The following is a 16849-nucleotide window of genomic DNA, read 5'->3' on the forward strand; positions in this document are numbered from 1 at the left end:
AAGTGGGCTCTTGACCCCACCCATCCTGAGGGCGGTCCTCCCCCCTCCCCCACTCACCCCCAACCCCCACCCAGGATGAGCGCCCCCCCTCCCCCGCGCATGAGCCCTCTACCCTTCCACCCAGCACCCCCTGGCAGTGAGGGTTTCCTCACCCCTCAGCCCCCCCGCCCCCGCACGTCAGGCGTCACGTGGGAACCCTGCGCGCACCCCCCGCCTTGCTCTCCTGCCGGTCCACTCCCCTGGCCCCCACTTCTCCCACCGCAGGCGTTTTCTGGGAAGCCCCCCGTCACGGTGTCATGGCTCTCTCGCCCGAGGGGACCCCGAGTGTGGAGGCCCTGGGCCGCTCCGACCCGGAGCCGCCCCCCGAGGAGCCGTGGCAGGCCACCTGCGAGATCCGTGAGCCCTTCTCCTGCACTGGGGGTGTCGTCGGGGGACACCACAGGAGGGGGTCTGGGGGACACCGTGGGAGGAGAGATCACGGGCGTGTCGGAGGGACCCACAGCTGGGGGTGAACCTGGGGCCCTCCAGCACACCTCAGGGCCCCGGCCCTCCCCTTTGTGGAGAGAAGCCCACCGGGCCCTACACGGTGGCGGGGCCCTGGGCTGGGAGGGACAGCCCACAGGGGACACACCGAGCCTGCGGGCGTGACTGGCGCTCCCCACGGGTCTTCCTGGCCTGCGATGCTGGCTCAGGAGGGGTAGGCAGCACCGTAGGGGGGGCCCAAGCTGGGTGATCAGGTGCGTCCCCCATGCTGGGAGCCAGGGTTCTCAGGCCGAGGCCCACCGGCCGTTTTCTCCCTCTGTCCGTGTCCTGTTTCCCGGCGCGGTCTCCATGTGGTTGTCCCAGTCCTGGAGCCGGACACGGAGCAGAGCACGGATGTCATCCTGGTGGGCTCCAGCGAGCTGTCCGCGCCGGCTTCCCCCGCGCCCTGCAGAGGTGAGGGCTCGTTCGAGTACGGGTCCATCCCCGAGGATGCCAGCCCCAGGCCTGGGCCACGTCTAAGGCGCCAGGCTTCTGGAATATTCATATGCCTGGCAGAGGCGCGAGGGCACACCCCCCCCCGCCCCTCGGTTCCCGTGACAGCAGGTCACCCTGTGACACTTGGCCACGTTTACATGAGGGGAAGGGAGGAGAGGGAACGGTCCCCTTCTTGTTTCCTTTTTCAGAGCTTCTTGCATATGAAATCAAGGTGAACCAGAGAGACATAGAAGGTGAGCCCTGGCCGGGGGAGAGGGCAAGGTCAGCCAGCGGCCGCCAGCCTCGCTCGGCGCCACGGAGAAGGCCGTGGCCGTTGCGGGGGTCGTGCTCCTCTCCCCGCACCCACCCCAGGGCCCCAAAGCTTCGTTCCAGGGTCCCCCAGTACAGTCCCGGAGTTACGCAACCTTCCCCACAGTGGAGATTTTCACTTCACTTTTCATTCCCCCGAAAAGAAACCCAGGACCCCACCTGGGGTACTGCCTCCCCTTTTCAGCATTAGGCAACCATGAACCTCCTTTGCTTTTCTGTGTTTCTCTGTGGGTTTGCCTGTTCTTGATCCCTTGCGTTTCCAGATGCATTTTCTAAAGATTTGTTTGTTGGAGAGAGAGCGCGCGCACGTGCAGGGGAGGGGGGACCGGGCAGGGGAGGGGGGACGGGGCAGGGAGGAGGGGCAGACCGAAGGAGGGAGGATCTGAAGCCTACCGGTGCCCTGCACAGAGCCCGAGACGGGTCGCTCTGAGGTCGTGACCTGACCCAGGCCAAAATCAGGGGTCAGTCGCTGACCCAAGGAGCCACCCACGCCTCTCATATGCGTTTTAGGGTCCGTTTATCAATCTTTGTAAACAAAAGAACCCAGACCAGAAAAGCCAGCTGGGACTCTGAGAGGGGTGTGTGCACCGGCTAGGGGGGTCCTGGAGCAGGGGCGGCTCTCCGTGCGCGGGCCTTGCCCTCCTCGTGTTCCGCCGTTGCTAAGTGTGTCGCTCGTTTGCCGGCGCCACGACCCCCGGTGCGACGGCCGTGCGCTCAGACGTGTGCATCTGCTGCGGGAGCTTCCGGGTGCACACGCAGCACCCGCTGTTTGAGGGCGGCATGTGCGCTCCGTGCAAGGTAAGCGGGGAGCCGAGGGGGGCCTTGCTGGGGGCCTCGGGGCCGGGGAGGTGCCAGTCCGGCTCTGCCCTCTCCAAGGACAAGTTTCTGGACTGTCTCTTCCTGTACGATGACGACGGGTACCAGTCCTACTGCTCTATCTGCTGCGCCGGGGAGACCCTGCTCATCTGTGAGAACCCCGACTGCACCCGGTGAGGCTGGGGGCGGGGCTCAGCCCTGGGGGGGAGGGGGGTGGGGGGAAGGGGGAGGGGGGCTTGGGGGGGCGGGACTCAGCGGGGGTGTGGCTCTGTGGGGGGGCTCTGTGGGGGAGCTCAGAGAGGGGTGCTTTTTCCCGGGAGGGGGGGCCTCTGCGCAGCAGGTGGCTCAGAGCCGGGGCGGGGCTCAGTCTCGGTGGGGGGTTGCTGGGAGGGGGTCTCAGCATGGGGGGCGCTCAGAGCCAGGGGGAAGGCGGGTCGGTGAGGCCCTGCCCACCATCTAGGGCTCGCCCAGCCTCTGGGCACCTCAGCCAGAGTGTGGGGGGACGTGCCCCTGAGACGATTTCCGTCTCCAGCCCCAGTGTCCTGTTTGGTGTGGAGCCTTGACACGGGGGCGGTGGGGTGTCAGAAGATTTGCGTCCCTGATTTTTCTCTTCTCTGTAGTCAGTGCCAAGGCCTGCGGCAGCCTCAGTCATGAGCGGGGAAGTGACGCACACCCGCTCCCCGGGGACGGGCGGTCAGGCTCCGGGCCAGGCAGGGGCCGCCCGCGCCCCAGCTGCGGTCCTCCCCTGGGCCACTGTACTTCCGTCTCCCTCCCACCTGCAGCTGGTGTCCTCGCCCTCGGGTTGGCTGGGAGACCCTGACTTCCCACGGCCGGAGCGGATTCTGCGGAATCTGCCGGAAAATCGCCATCCCCCCCCCCCCCGCACCGCTGTCGTCTGCAGACGCTTGCTTCTGTCGCTCTAGGTCCCCAGGAGGGACCGGGCCCCGTTCCAGGGACAGCGTACCCTCACCCCTGCCCCCCGGGAGCATGAGGGTGGCTTCTCTCTCGCTCCGAAGCCAGAGCCGGCTCCCGGCTGCCTGGTGGCCGAGGGAAGGCTGCGCCCGTGACCGTGACTGTTTGACTCTAGATGCTACTGCTTCGAGTGTGTGGACACGCTGGTGGGCCCCGGGACGTCGGGGAGGGTGCAGGCCATGAGCAACTGGGTGTGCTTCCTGTGCCTGCCCTTCCCCCGCAGCGGGCTTCTCCGGAGGCGGCAGAAGTGGCGGGGCGGGCTGAAGGCCTTCTGTGACCGGGAGTCGGTGAGGGGCAGCGAGGGGGCGGGGGCAGGGGCGGGGGAGGGGGCTGGGGGAGGCTGGGACTGGGCTTCCGGGACTGATGGCGGAGCGCGGGGCCCTGACGGTCACGTTTCTCTGTGACCAGTCGCTGAGAGCTGATGACGAAACAGGCGTGAAGCAAATGCTCTTGCCTCATTTTCCTCCCCGAGGGCGCGCCCCGCTAGGCGGGGGAGCCCCGGGGTTTGGCGGGCGCGCTTCCTGCAAGCCAGGGAGTGAGCATTCGCGGCAGGTGGGACTGGGGCTCAGCAGAGGTGCGCCCCGAGTCCGGCGAACGGGAGCAAACCCCGAGGCGGCGGGCATAGGCACGGACGAGCGCCGTGGGGCACAGACGGCTCACGGACACGGCATGGACGCGGGACGTCTCGAGGGTAGAGGCCAGGAGCCGTGAGCTAGGCAGGAGCTGTGGGTTCATCCGAGTGAGTTGAGCTGCGTCTTCCGAGTCCTAGCCCTTGGTTCCTGGGACTGGGGCCGATGTTGGAACTGGGGTCTCTGTGGGGGCGATTTAGCTCCGGGTCCCCGGGTCTCTGGCTGAGACCATCCCGCTTGGGGAGCACCTGCGAGGCGTGACAGGTGTCCTCGGAGACAGGGATGGAGACGCCCAGAGGGAAGCCAGGCACGTGACCACGGGAGAGCGCTGGGAGGGACAATCTGCCAGCCAAGGAGCTCTTGCCGGCACAGGGACCACAGGGACGCTGGGCAGGAGGACCTCCCTCGGGGTCCCTCGAGGGAGCCAGACCAGCTGCACCCGGACTTGGGGCTTCTGGGTCTCCAGAGCAAACACAGAGGAGTGCTTTTAGGCCGCAGTTTGTATTTCGTGTTACGGCAGCCCCAGGAAGCTAGGACAGAAGCGTGGTCGCCCTGGGGGAGCAAGCAGGGACAGCAAGCGACCCACACCCAGATCTGCCAAAACCGGGCACCCCTCCAGCTCCCCCAGCCTTCCGCTCCCTCTCAGCCTCCGGCTGCCCCCCAGCCTCGGGCTCCCCCCCAGCCTCCGGCTCCCCCCCCAGACTCCGGCTCCGCCCCCAGACTCCGGCTCCCACCCCAGACTCCGGCTCCGCCCCCAGACTCCAGCTCCCCCCCAGACTCCGACTCCCCCCCCAGACTCCGGCTCCGCCCCCAGACTCCGGCTCCCCCCCCAGACTCCGGCTCCCCGCCCAGACTCCGGCTCCGCCCCCAGACTCCGGCTCCCCCCGCAGACTCTGGCTCCCCCCCAGACTCCGGCTTCTTCTGGAGGTTGGGCAGTCTTCTTTTTTTTTTTTTTAATATTTTTTTTATTTATTTGACAGACTGAGATCACAAGTAGGCAGGGAGAGAGAGAGGAGGAAGCAGGCTCCCCGCCGAGCAGAGAGCCCGATGTGGGGCTCGATCCCAGGACCCTGGGATCATGACCTGAGCCGAAGGCAGAGGCTTTAACCCACGGAGCCCCCCAGGCGCCCCTGGGCAGAGTCTTCTTACCCAGCAAGACTCACCCCGTGGACGTGGGAAGAGGGCAGACCCCCAGCTCTGTGGAGCAGACTTTCTGGGGCGGCTGCTGTGTGGTGGGAAGCGGGTGGGATGACAGGACTGCCCACCACCCCCCAGGATGTGCCAGAGCCACAGTCTCACGGGCAGGGCTGGGGGTGCCAGCAGGCTGGGAGCGAGCATGTGCCGACCCTGGGGTGCTTCCCTCCCTCTGCGGGCTCCCCTCCGTCCTGGGACCCAGTGCTGGCCCGGGGCACCCTTACCCAGTTGCTCGGCCACGACAGTTCTGGGAACACCTGCACCTCCTTGCCGGTCACCTGGGCACAGGGTGGGCCTGTCAGGCGCCTGGCACTGCCCGGGAGACTGGACAGCTTGTGTTCCATGCCTGACGGGCCTTATGGTGCTTGGTGGAAACGGAAGTGCACACGATCCTCGTAGAACCTTCTTCCCACCCCATCAGTGCAGTCCATCCCCGTGCAGACAGACACCACGCTTGTCAGCTGCGGGAAGTTCCCCTCGGAAAGGAAATGAAGTTGGTGTTAGAAGTGCTGTCAGGATGGGGGGGGGCAGGAGGAAGGAGCTCCCTACCCCCACAGCTGCAGCAGGGGACCAGGACACCCCCAGGGTCCATCAGAGCCACTGCCCTCCTCACACGCACCTCCGAACTCGCCAGCCCCCCCCATCGGCTCCAGCCCCGGGCAGACCCTTCCCCGTGTGGTTCCGGGTCACCTGCTCAGGCCCGGGCTCTGCCAGATGGCAGCTTGATGCCCTGTTCGTGGGAGACCAGGAACCCCCAAGTGCATCCTCCTGGAGGGAGGGGCTCTGGGGTGTTTGATGCACAAGCGGGCGCCCTGAAAGGGGCAGGTGGGTGTCCTCCACGAGCTCTCCTGTCCTTTGTCCTCAGCTGGGAGCTCACAGAGCTGCCCCGTGGCTCGGGGACCACATGGAGAGCCCACATGGGGAAGGAGAGGAGTCGGGGAATCCCACTGTTGTACCCACTCAGGATCCCCCAAGAAGCCCAGAGGAAGTGCTTTCTCTCGGGATAGAATTTCCTTCCTCCACCATCAGGAAAAGTCCCTCGCTCCTGCCTTTTCCGTGCTTGAGATGACCCCGCGGGGGCAGGGCTGGAGAGCTCAGCCTCAGAGGCCGCCTGGGGGCGGGGGCGGGGCCAGCCTGGGCTGGAGGCGCGTTCAGGGGTGTCTCCTTTGGTCGGGAAATGCCTCTGCTGGACCAGAAGGACTTTTCCTCGTGCCTCACGGGCTCTGCGACCGCCCCCCTGAGAACCGTGTTTTTAATAGAATTCGCTGGAGACGTATAAAACGGTGCCCGTGTGGAAGAGAGAGCCAGTCCGGGTGCTGTCCCTCTTTGGGGACATCAGGAGAGGTGAGTGTAGTGAGGCCTGGGGGTCCTGCCCCGGGGACGGGGACGGGACTCGAGAATGTTCCCTGAGGGTCGGGGGCAGGCGGGCGGGCAGGGTGGGTGAGGAGCCCGGGGCTCCCTCCTCGGAGACAACACGCAGGAAGCGAGCCTGGGTGTGAAGTGTCACAACGTGGGGCCGGGCAGTCCTCCGAGAGGGGCCCGCCCACGGCCACCAAACACGAAGTCCACTCCGGACCTAGCCGCGTGCCTGACCGCCCCACAGGGCTGCCCACCTCTCCCTCTCTGCCCAGACCCCCCGCTTGCCCGCCATGTGATGCCTTCCAGCCTTGCTGGGGGGTCCTGCCCCTGCCCCCCAGGCCCCGCATTGACCCCCACCTGCTGGCGCCTTTGGAAATTCTCTGGATTCTCCTGGGCCCAGTAGTCGCAAGAGGAACCCACGAAAACACTTCTTAGTCTCTGGCCAAATGGAATCGGGGGCTTCATTCATTCCATTCCGGGCCCTGTGCTCTGGGCCTTGCGCACCGCGGCCAGCGCGGCCTGTGGGCACCACGCTGCGGACCAGGGGCCTGGGGCCAGAGCGGGCAGCGGCCGGCGGAAGGAGCCGGGAGTCACCGCCCCCGCCCCAGGCTGCTTCCCTCTGTCTAGTCAGTGAGATCCTTTCTGGATCCTCTTCCCAGCCGCAAGCAGAGGGCTCCCGCCAGCACGCCCACGTGTCCCACAGCCTGGCCGGGTGACGCCAGCTGGAACACCACGGCCTGGCGGGTTTCCTGACCCAGAGCCTGACACCACGGCCCCAGGAGGCCTGGTTTTGCAACAAATCCTTTGACTTTCTTAAATCAGCACCCGGGGTGGGGGGGGGAGGTGGTGGCTTGGTGTGTGACGTCGCACACAGCGTCGTCCTCAGCCCCCGTCAGCTCGGGAACCAGCGAGCGTTTGCTCGTGTTTTCGGATCAGCCGTTGGCCGTTGCGTTCTGCGGGGGTCACGCACCGGCCCTTCCGTGCCCTCCTTGTGTCTCCCCGCGCAGAGCTCGTGAGCCTGGGCTTCCTGGAGGGTGGTTCCGCCCCGGGGGGACCGAAGCACCTGGACGATGTCACAGATGTCGTGAGGAAGGACGTAAGTACTGCCAAGTGCCTCCAGGTGCCAGGACGAGCGCGGGTGTGCGGGAGATCCAGGGGTAGGGGGGGCGGGGGGTGGCAGGGATGGCACCCTGAAGGCAGGGGAGAGAGGAGAGGGCCGTGTTTGTGGGCCCCATGCTGCCCACAGCCCAGAGCAGAGCCGTGGGCCCGACGTCCCCGCCGAGGCGCGGAGATCCCAGGGGTCGCTCCTGGCACTGGGGACGGCGCGGCCCAGACAGCGGGCTCCAGCCCTGCCCGGGTTCTCAGAGAAAGTCTGGAACCCAGCAGCCCGTCACTGGGGCACTCTCTGAACACGGTGACGGAGTGTTCTGGCTCCCTCGAAGGCTGTCTGTTGCTGGCTGGGACAGCAGCCTGGGAGGAAGTGCCTCGAGATGACTCAGGAGGCCCGGCTCTGCCAGCAGCCCTTTGCGGCTGACGGGAGGGGGCTGGGCAGCCTCCCCTGGTGGCCCCGGGGCAGGAGGACCTGGTCTGTCGATCTCCAGGGCAGGAGAGGGGGCTGAGAGCCACCAACCGTGGGCAGGGCGTCTGGGCCGGGAGTGCCGGCTGCTGAAGGGGGCGGCTGGCCACGAGGAGGGGCCCACGTGGGGTTGTGCTCTCCCTGCCCCACGGCTCTGCCCCCCGTCAGACCCGGAGCCGGTGGTCCGAGGGGCTGGCCCTCCTCTCTGGCTGCGCCTGGGGAAGCCGGGCAGCCTCGTCGCACCCCGGGCTCCCCTGCCCCAAAGCTGGTGCGGTCTCTTCGTGGGGCACACTTGAGCCCCACACCCTTAAACGTCGTGACCGTGGGCCTCCTCCAAGACCCCCATCTGCCCTCACCCCGTCCCCTTTAGACGACCCCCCCGTGGGGCCTCTCTGAAGCCCGTCCCTGCGTGATGCTGCTCCCAGACCCCAGGTCAGGGTCCTCCTTCAAGGGTAAGGACAGGGCGTGGGACAGGCGGGTGACACGAGGCCTCCCCTGCCCGGGACATCTCCCTCCCACCAGCTACAGCTCGCAGACACCCTCTCTCCCTGCGGTTGGGAACGAGGCGGGACACCCACCTTCTGTGGCCTCATGGATAGTTCCGTGACGCCTGCGATCAGTGACATGTGGCAGCATTTCTGATGCAGGACTGGAAACCTGCGTTCTCTCCGTAGCCCCGGGGACACCTGTTCCAGCAAGCCCGACTCAGGGGTGCGTGGCGTCCCTCAGCGCCCCACGCCACCCCTCCGGCCTCACTTCCTTTCGCGAGGCCTGTGACGCGGGCCACGCTGTTGGCAGCCCCTCCTAGAGGTGGGGAGCGGTGGTCCCCACCTGCACCTGCTGCGGGTTTCCCGGGCGGTGGGGCTCTGGTCCAGGCTGGAGGGGGGCCGGCAGCTGTGGGGGACCTGGGGTCCTCGCTTAGACTCGGTTTTTCTCTGTGCGAAACTTCGCTGCCCCAGGTTCTGGGAGCGAGTGGCTGACTGTTGGGACCGTCAGCCCACCCTCAGCGCCTCGCCCCTGACACCCTCTCCTCTGTGCAGACACCCCTGCCGTCCCTGAGCCCAGCGGCCAGACGCCCCCAGGGGTACACTGAGCGTTATTAGCCCTGGGGGGGACACGGGGACAGGCTGGAGGGGACGTAGGGATTGGGGGCATCCCACGGGATGTGGGCTCTTGGTTAGCAGCTCGGGGCGGTCAGAAAACCAGGCATCAGGTATCTGGGTCTCTCGTTAACTTCTTTATTTAGTAGAATGACAGACCTAGAACTGTCATTAGCGGGAATCCCTCAGGCCCCCGGAGAGGGGTCCTTGGGTCCCTGTGGTTGAAGAGCGTCCTTCTGTTGTCTGCCCGGGCGTGAGTGGGGGTGGATTTTGTCTTTTTCCGTGGGCCTGCAGGGCCGGCTGATGGCTGCTGACAGCTGGCGCGGAAGGTGGTGGCCAGCGGTCAGCTCCCGGCCACCGGCTGTCACGTCAGGGGCACGCACAGAACCCGTGTCAATCCCAGCCAGTCACTGTGCCGACCTTCCCGGGGCGGTTCTGTAAGACACAGAGGGATCACCTCAGACCCCACGTGCCTTACGGGGGCTGGCCTCTCCTCAGAGGACAGAGGCTGGGCTCCTTGTGTCCCCGAGGCCAGGGGCCACCGAGAACCGCCGTGGCGGGTCTGACCTGGTGGGCCTCACTGTCCCACCGGGGCCCTGTGGGGGCTCGACCTCATCGCAAGCCACCCACCTGGACGCATGGGTGCCCGCTACTGTGGGGGCACTTGGGCTCTGCGAGCCTGTGGCGGGACGGGGCTGTCCTGGTGGCCGTCGGCAGTGTGCCCGTCTCCGACAGGTGGAAGCATGGGGCCCGTTTGACCTCGTGTATGGCGCCACACCCCCCGTCGGCCAGGCCTGTGACCACCCGCCAGGTGAGACACGGCCCTCTTGTCCCCACCCTCCTGCACCCGAGCGACGGCAGCAGCCTGCGTGCCTACAAACCGCCGTCCCCCGGCCTCCCCCGCACGAGCGGCCCGCCCCCTTGGCGGGTACAGTCCGGTGGGTTTGAGCCACAGGAAGCCACACTGCACCGGACAGCGGCGGTGGGGGACCCGTCACCCCGGAAGCTGCCCGGCCCCCGCCTGCCGTGCTGCGTGTCCCTGTCGCACGTGCTCTGCGGGGGTGGACAGACTCTCGGGAGGACACAGACAAGCACTTTGCCCGCGGGCACCACTCGCTCTGCGCCGTTTTAAGTGCCTCGGTCCCTTCCTGATGCGGGCGCGCTGGGGGAGGCTGGGGTCGGCGCCCGGGGCCACACGGACCCCAGGGCCCTTGAGGCTCAGTCCCTCTGGAGGGGACAGGCCTGCCCTGGGAAGCACGTGGGGGCCCGGGCCAGGCCAGCCACACCGGAATGGCCTTCCCACAGTCACCCCTGCCTCCCCGGCCCCTCAGCCCCCCCCTCCCCACACCTGCCCACCCTCCCCACACCCGCACAGCCCCCCGGCCCCTCAGCCTCCCCCTCCACCGTGCCGCCCCCTCACCGGGCACGCTCCCCCCCACCCCGCGCACCCCCAGCGTGGTACCTGTTCCAGTTCCACCGCGTCCTGCAGTACGCCAGGCCCAGCCCAGGCCGCCGGCAGCCCTTCTTCTGGATGTTCGTGGACAATCTGGTGCTGAGCCAAGATGACCGGCGCGTGGCCACTCGCTTCCTGGAGGTACGAGCCGCAGTCCGGGAGGGGTCGGGGCGGGTCAGGGAGGCCTCCCCGGGCACGGCAGGGCTCACGGCCCCACCCGGAGCCTCCCCTTCTCGGGGCTCACGAGGGCCCGCTGCTCTCCCGAGGCACAGACCCCGCGGCGGCCTCGGAGGGCGTCCCGCGGCGCACGGTTCCTGCACGTCCTTCCGCACACGCCAGCGTGGGGCTCCCGTTCGTGCCCAGAAACACCTCCAGACACCGTGCACGCGGCACATGCCACGCGTGTGCACAGAACCACACGGGCCTTCGGTCTCTGGGCGCCAACAGCCTTGGGTGTTCTCTCCGCCCCCCGAATTCTGACCCTGAGAGCAGCCGTCCTGGGCTCCCCTGGCCAGGGCCCTCCCGGCTCTGCCCCCTGGGACAGGACACCCTTGGGGCCTGGCATCCCCTCTCAGGACGACCCCCCCACGCTCACAGTGGAAAGCTCCTGGCCACCGGGCCCTGTCCCCTCGCCTGGCTACCTCGGGGGTGCTTTACGCAAATGCCTCAGATCTGCGGAGGCTTTCTCCCGAACCAGCTCCTCCGAGCCCCTCCGCTGCGGACCGGCCGCCCTTGTTCCCCGCTTCAACAGCGTGTTTTGCGCGGCTTTACTTTGCTCGGTCGCAAAAAAGGACCGATGCAGAGCGTGTGCGGGCATCTGTGGGATGGACCCGGGGGGCGTGTGTGCACCAAGGGCTGTCGTCCTCGCGGCCGCGACCATCTGCCCGGTGGGGCGGTCCCGGCCCCGGCCCCCCGCTGGAGACCCGGGCCCGTGGGGGGTGCGCACTCTCCCTTGCGGTCCTGCTGCGTGGGGGCCTGGGTCCCCCCGAGATTTTCCGGGCCTTCTGCGTTGCCGTCTGGCGGGTTCGGATGTGTGCACGACTCACTGTGCTGTCCTTCGGCTCCTTTGGCTCCGCGGCCTTATCGCGTCACCTTGAGGATCACAGCAGTTTCTGGCCGGCTCAGTTAGACTTCCTGGGTGTCTGGGCTGGTCCTCTGCAGAGAGCAGTCGCCTTCTCGTCTGACGTCACACCTGCGGTGCCCTGCCCTTGTCCCGTGGTACAGGCGCGTGCCGGACGCTGTCGGAGCGCGGCGTTGACGGGACACCCTGTCCGGCTCTGCCTGTCCCAGAAATGGGTCCCGCGCTCCCTGCCCAGCTGACGCTGGCTCTTAGGTCAGGATTGATGTATTTCGCTCTGCTGAGGAAGTTTCCAGAAGGTTCCCCGATTTCCACGTTTTCGAGTAACCGCGTCAGGAATAGTGTCGGGTTCCGTCAAATGTTCCGTCAAATGAAAGGATACAATAGGCTGGCGGAGTCCTAATGAGGAAGCAACCGCGGGCTCCTGGGGAAAATCCGCTCCACTGGGCGTGTGGTTCCATTCCCGTCTATCTGAATTCTGGCGACCGCTTTCCTCCGGGACACGCGCGAGCAGCCAGCTGCTCTGGTCCCGGTGTCCCCCGAACCTGCCCTGTAAACCCAGCGGAAAAGCGGAATTCTCCCGTGGGACTGAGTGGACCGGCTCTTGCAGCCGATGTGCTGAAACGGGGTGGATCTTCTGCCGAAAGCGACCTCCCGCGGCTCTCCGTCTCTTCGGAGGTCGGTTTGGAAAGTTACGTTCTCCTAGAGCGGCTCCCGAGAATTACGGTTCTAAACGTCATTTCCGCGGGAAGCAAAGCGTTCTCGTGACTCTCCTGCTTTCTTGCACGTCTGTGGTGACGTCTCCACATCAGGAAGTCTAACGCCACCGCATAAAAGCCCCCGGGACCAGCTTCGTAACCTGCAGCATTTATTAAAAAAAAAAAATTTTTTTTTTTAATAAGTAATAGTGGGTCCCGCCAAAAAGTGCAGGTTCCAGATCTGGGCACCAGTGATCGGCACACGTAGAGGACAGCAAACATACGGACTTTTGGTCGTTTTGCACACGCATTCGGCAGGCCAGGAGGGGAGCACCCCGCATTTTCTCTAACAGCCCCCGTTTGCCGTGCACACGTGTTCCTGCCAGGGGTGGGGAGACCTAGACGTGCCGCACGTGGTGCCGTCTTTTCGCTCTGGTGGGTGACCGGTGTTGTACACAAACATTCACAACAGCCGTGTGTCGGCTTCCAAAGGAGAGAAAGCTTCGTCTCAGACACCCACAGAAACAGGCACGGAATGTGCACGTCGATGACGGTCGTCGGGGCGACAAACGAGAACGAGGCGATCGGTGCTTACGACACCCAGTCTTCTCAGCCGGGGGAGCCCCGTGGAGACACCCAGGGTGGGTCCCCACTGACAGGCCCGGGCGGGGCGTCCTCCCCGCAGCAGAGACTTCCGCTGACTGTCCCCGGAAGGGCCGTGTTTCTGGGGCCTGTGACGGGGTCTGAGGTTAAACGTTTGTTCACCTACGTGCAGTTTGGAGCGCGGCATTTCCTCGTTCTCGTGTCTCTATGTCCTCCAGGAGCCCGGGCTGTGTGGGTCTGCCTCCCCTCGGGGATTCCGTCCTGGGGGGCCAGCCCTGCCCGGAGCGGGAGGGGATGTGAGACAAGATTCGTAGCTCTCGGTGTCCAGAACAGAAGGGCCGTCTCTGACCCGGAGGTCTGAGCACGTGTTGTAGAGAACCGGGCTCCCAGGGCTGTTCACGAGTCTCATTCCCCGGCCTGCTCGGGCAGGTCCCGGTGGTGGGTTCTGGGGGGCAAATCAAGAAACATCTGTCCCTGCGGAACAGGCAGCCGCCGTGTCTCTCCCCGCCGGGAGCCTGCGTGCGGGAGGAGGCCCGTGTGTCCGTGGCGATGGGCTTGAGAACAGCGTGCACGGGCCGACTCAGCCCGTGTCCTGCGGGGTGCCAGGGTCCAGGGGGCTTCCTGCCTCAGTTTCTCCTTGACGCCCCCTCCCTTCTGTGGTTCTCCCGTCCCCCTCCCACCCCCACCCCATGCTTCAGCGGCTCCAGGATCCGGGCGGCCCCCTCAGCTCCGAGGCCAGCCCTTCAGAAAACTCTCTTCTCCCAGCAAAGCCTTTTACCTTCCCGAAGCAAAGCAGCCTTGGCAGCAAGACCGAGGACGTCTCTGTCCTGCAGGGGGTCGTCCTCTGTGCTGGAGCGGAGGGGGTCCTGCGTCTGCAACCCCGGGAATGAGGAAATGGGAAGTCCGCCGCGAAGAGTTTCGAGACACGATCTCAGCCTCTTTCCCTCATGAGGTCATAAAGGGAAACAGATGGGGACACACAAGCCCGGTGGCCGGAGACACAGTCGGGAGGGCCCGCGTGGTGCCCAGGGTGGCTGAGGCCTGCCGGCACCGTGGGGGGCAGAGGCCGTCCCCCCGATTCCCCAGCCGACGTTCCCACCCCACAGGTCGACCCTGTGACCATCCAGGACGTCTGCGGCCAAGCCGTCCGGGACGCCGTGCACGTGTGGAGCAACATCCCGGCTGTGAGAAGGTTCCCTGTGCGCTCCACGGCCCGCGGGGGCTTGGGGGGCACTGGCGGGGGCTTGGGGGGGCACTGGTGCGGGGGCTTGGGGGGCGCTGGCACGGGGTCGGTTTCACCAAAGGAACACAGAGCCCTGCCCGGGCGGCCTCTGTGCCCAGGTCAGGGGCTGGGTCTGGCGGGCCTTAGGTCCACCCCCCAAATTCAGGGCATGACCAAGGTCAGGAATACCCGCTCCCACACGGGACCTCTCCCCAGCGGCTTGCACTGGGCCTGTCCCAGCTTCTCCCCTCGGGCCTTTGCGGTGCTTCCCCAAGTCCCGGGAAGAGAGTCCGCGCTCCCAGACACACGTCACCTGGCCACGTGCGCCTCACCCGCAGCCCCTTGGAGCTGTGCCCTGCCCTACACACCCCACACCTGCACACGCTCACACCCGCCCGCTCACACCCATCCCCACACCCACACCTGCCCACACAGCCACGCCCGTCTGCTCACACCGCACACTCATCCACACCCCTGCGCACGCTCACACCTGCCTGCTCACACCCACTCACACACACGTTCTCGCTCACACAGGCTCACCCACGATGCATTTCCGGGCTGTACTGAACAACAGTCCCTCCAACACGCCACGCCCTGGGCCCCCCCGTGCCCCGCCCCCGCTGCCGGAACGTTCTCGGGACCGTTCTTTCCCACAAACATCCCGTCTGCCTCGCAGCCCCCCGCACCCCCACACACCTGCTCCCCCAGCCCCACTGCTCTGGACAGCTTTCTGCTCCCGGGACGCCTGCCCTCACGCTCCTGAGCGCAGCTGCCCACGGTGCCCCAGAGCCCCTAAGGACACGGCCGCCCCCTCCCCCAACCCCATGCCTTGTGGCTCCTGCCCTTGTGTTGAGCCGACGTTGACAGGATCCAAGCGAAGTCGTGTCTTTTCCTGAGAGCTTCTGGACACTTCTGTCCACCCACCTCCCAGTGCCAGCACGGCCCCTGGCGTGTAGCGTGTGGCAGGCGCTCACGGCAGAGCCCGCCCGGCCTGGCACTCACCAGGCCCACACCGGGTTCTGAGCCCGGGGGAAGCCGCGTCCACACGTTGTCTTCCAAAGCCTTGGCCGGCAGGTCGCCCCTCCCGCCCCGCCCGCGCGCTCAGCACCCTTCCCCTCTTCCCCGGCTTGGGGGCGGCAGGGGGGTGCCGAGGAGATGCAGGTGCCCGGGGAAGCACGGGGGCTCCTGGGTCCCGGACACAAAGCTGGAAGCAGCGTCTTCGCACGGACGGACGCTTTCCCTCGGGCTCACGGCGTCTCCGCAGAGGCGCGACAGCCTCGCTCGCCGCGAGGGGAAGCATTTTGCCCACAGCCAGGGTCGTCCCTCGGACGGGGGCTGCCCCAGGGAAGCGTCTGGGGAGGGGACCGGGACGGGCACTTGTGTTTCTGGCTCCTCGTTTGTGGCCTTAATCCCCAGAGTAAACCCAGAAGAGTTCCCCGAGGGCAGTGGGGTGCCTGGGAGCCCGAGACGGGGGGCGCGAGGGGCGGGGGGCGGCTGTCGCGTCCGGAAGCCGCGAGCCCCGCCGTCTGCCTCAAACCGCAAGGCGGGCGGCGTGTGTCTCCCCAGCGTCCGGCCCCACACGCGGGGCCTCCAGCGCCTGCAGCCCCCGGACCCTACAGGACCTGCTCCGGACGGCTCGGCGCTCGGGGGAAACCCCGGGAAGGCCGCGCGCCGCAGTTTGCCCAGCCTCACCCACTGGGTCCGGCCCTTTCTTCTGCGTGGTTCCCTCCGCGGTGGCCTCTTCCCACGGGAAGTGGACCTGCCGAGCCGGGGCCAGGGTACCAGCTCCTCCCTGGGGGAGGCGGGGGGGGGGTGCCATCTCGTCCCCTACTGCCAGGACCGCTCACGGTGTACCACGGGCCGGGAGAGCCCCAGGAGATGGGCAGGTGTTCTAAGGACGCTTCTCTTAGAGACCTCTGGGTCGTCTAGCGGGACGGGCACCACCAGCTTCCCCGTGTGCCGCCCCCCGCGCCGGCCCCCCGCTCCGGCCCCGGGGCCATGGGCAGCTCGGGTGGTGATGCGCCTCCGTCTCCCCCCGGCAGCAGGCACTCGGCCCTGGCTTCCCGCGACGAAGCGTCCCTGCTGGCTCCGGACAGGCAGAGGACAAAGCCCCCAGGCCAGGGACCAGCCAAGCTGGTGAAGAGCTGTTTTCTCCCCCTGAGAGAATATTTCAAGTATTTCCAACAGAACTCACTTCCTCTTTATAAATGATTTATTTTACTATGAAGAAAAAAGACTTTTCCTAGAACCAGGCAACTTTCCTTACATTGTTTCTTTTTTCCTTTCAAATTATTATTTTATTGGCTTGATTTTGGATTTTCCAAGGTTACCACAGACGTGTCTTCCCTTTGGGTGTGGTGATGAGGGCCCAGCCCTGCGGTGCCCTTCTCCGGGGTGGGGTGGGGGTGACGTTCCCAGCGCCCAACCGTTACGAAGCATGTTTGCTGCTGAAAATGTTTCTGTTGGCCGGTTGAGAAGTTAAAAATATATTTATTGTGGTGGTTATGGGTCACACTCTTGTGTTTCTGTGTGTAAGGTTGGTCTCTACCCTGTGGGACGGGGCCGGGGAGGGGGGGGGGGATGAGCAGGACCCGTTGTCCTGAGCAGGTGTGTCCCACGCTCCCTGGGCGCCCTTGGCCACGCTGGCATGTGACCGCCGTTGGCCGTGATCGTGAAAACCACCCAGCCTGACGATAGCCGCAGGAAATCACAGAATATCACACTTGGCAAGCAAAGGGAGCACGGGCAGACGGACAGAGCAGGCCGCCCAGAGGCCAGATCCGAGCGCAAGGCACAAGCCCGCCGGGGTCCCTCGCACAAGAGGGACTTGCTCACAGAAGGCGGGATCCCTGCGCACCCCGG

The 16849-nt window shown here is 66.3% G+C and overlaps 1 protein-coding gene across 1 annotated transcript; it reads left to right on the forward strand.

The window, feature by feature from the left end:
• Positions 1 to 296: 296 nt before the first annotated feature.
• DNMT3L (DNA methyltransferase 3 like) lies at positions 297 to 16194 on the forward strand (the record flags this gene model as incomplete). The annotated part of the gene is given in 13 exon segments (XM_080820814.1): positions 297 to 396; positions 847 to 936; positions 1167 to 1211; positions 2006 to 2085; positions 2164 to 2276; positions 3191 to 3362; positions 6158 to 6242; positions 7265 to 7353; positions 9669 to 9744; positions 10388 to 10527; positions 13872 to 13957; positions 16030 to 16166; positions 16169 to 16194. Coding segments are annotated over 13 exon segments (1239 nt in total).
• Positions 16195 to 16849: the final 655 nt, after the last annotated feature.

The sequence above is a fragment of the Martes martes genome, assembly GCF_963455335.1.
Source record: "Martes martes genome assembly, chromosome: 1".
Classification (NCBI taxonomy): domain Eukaryota; kingdom Metazoa; phylum Chordata; class Mammalia; order Carnivora; family Mustelidae; genus Martes; species Martes martes.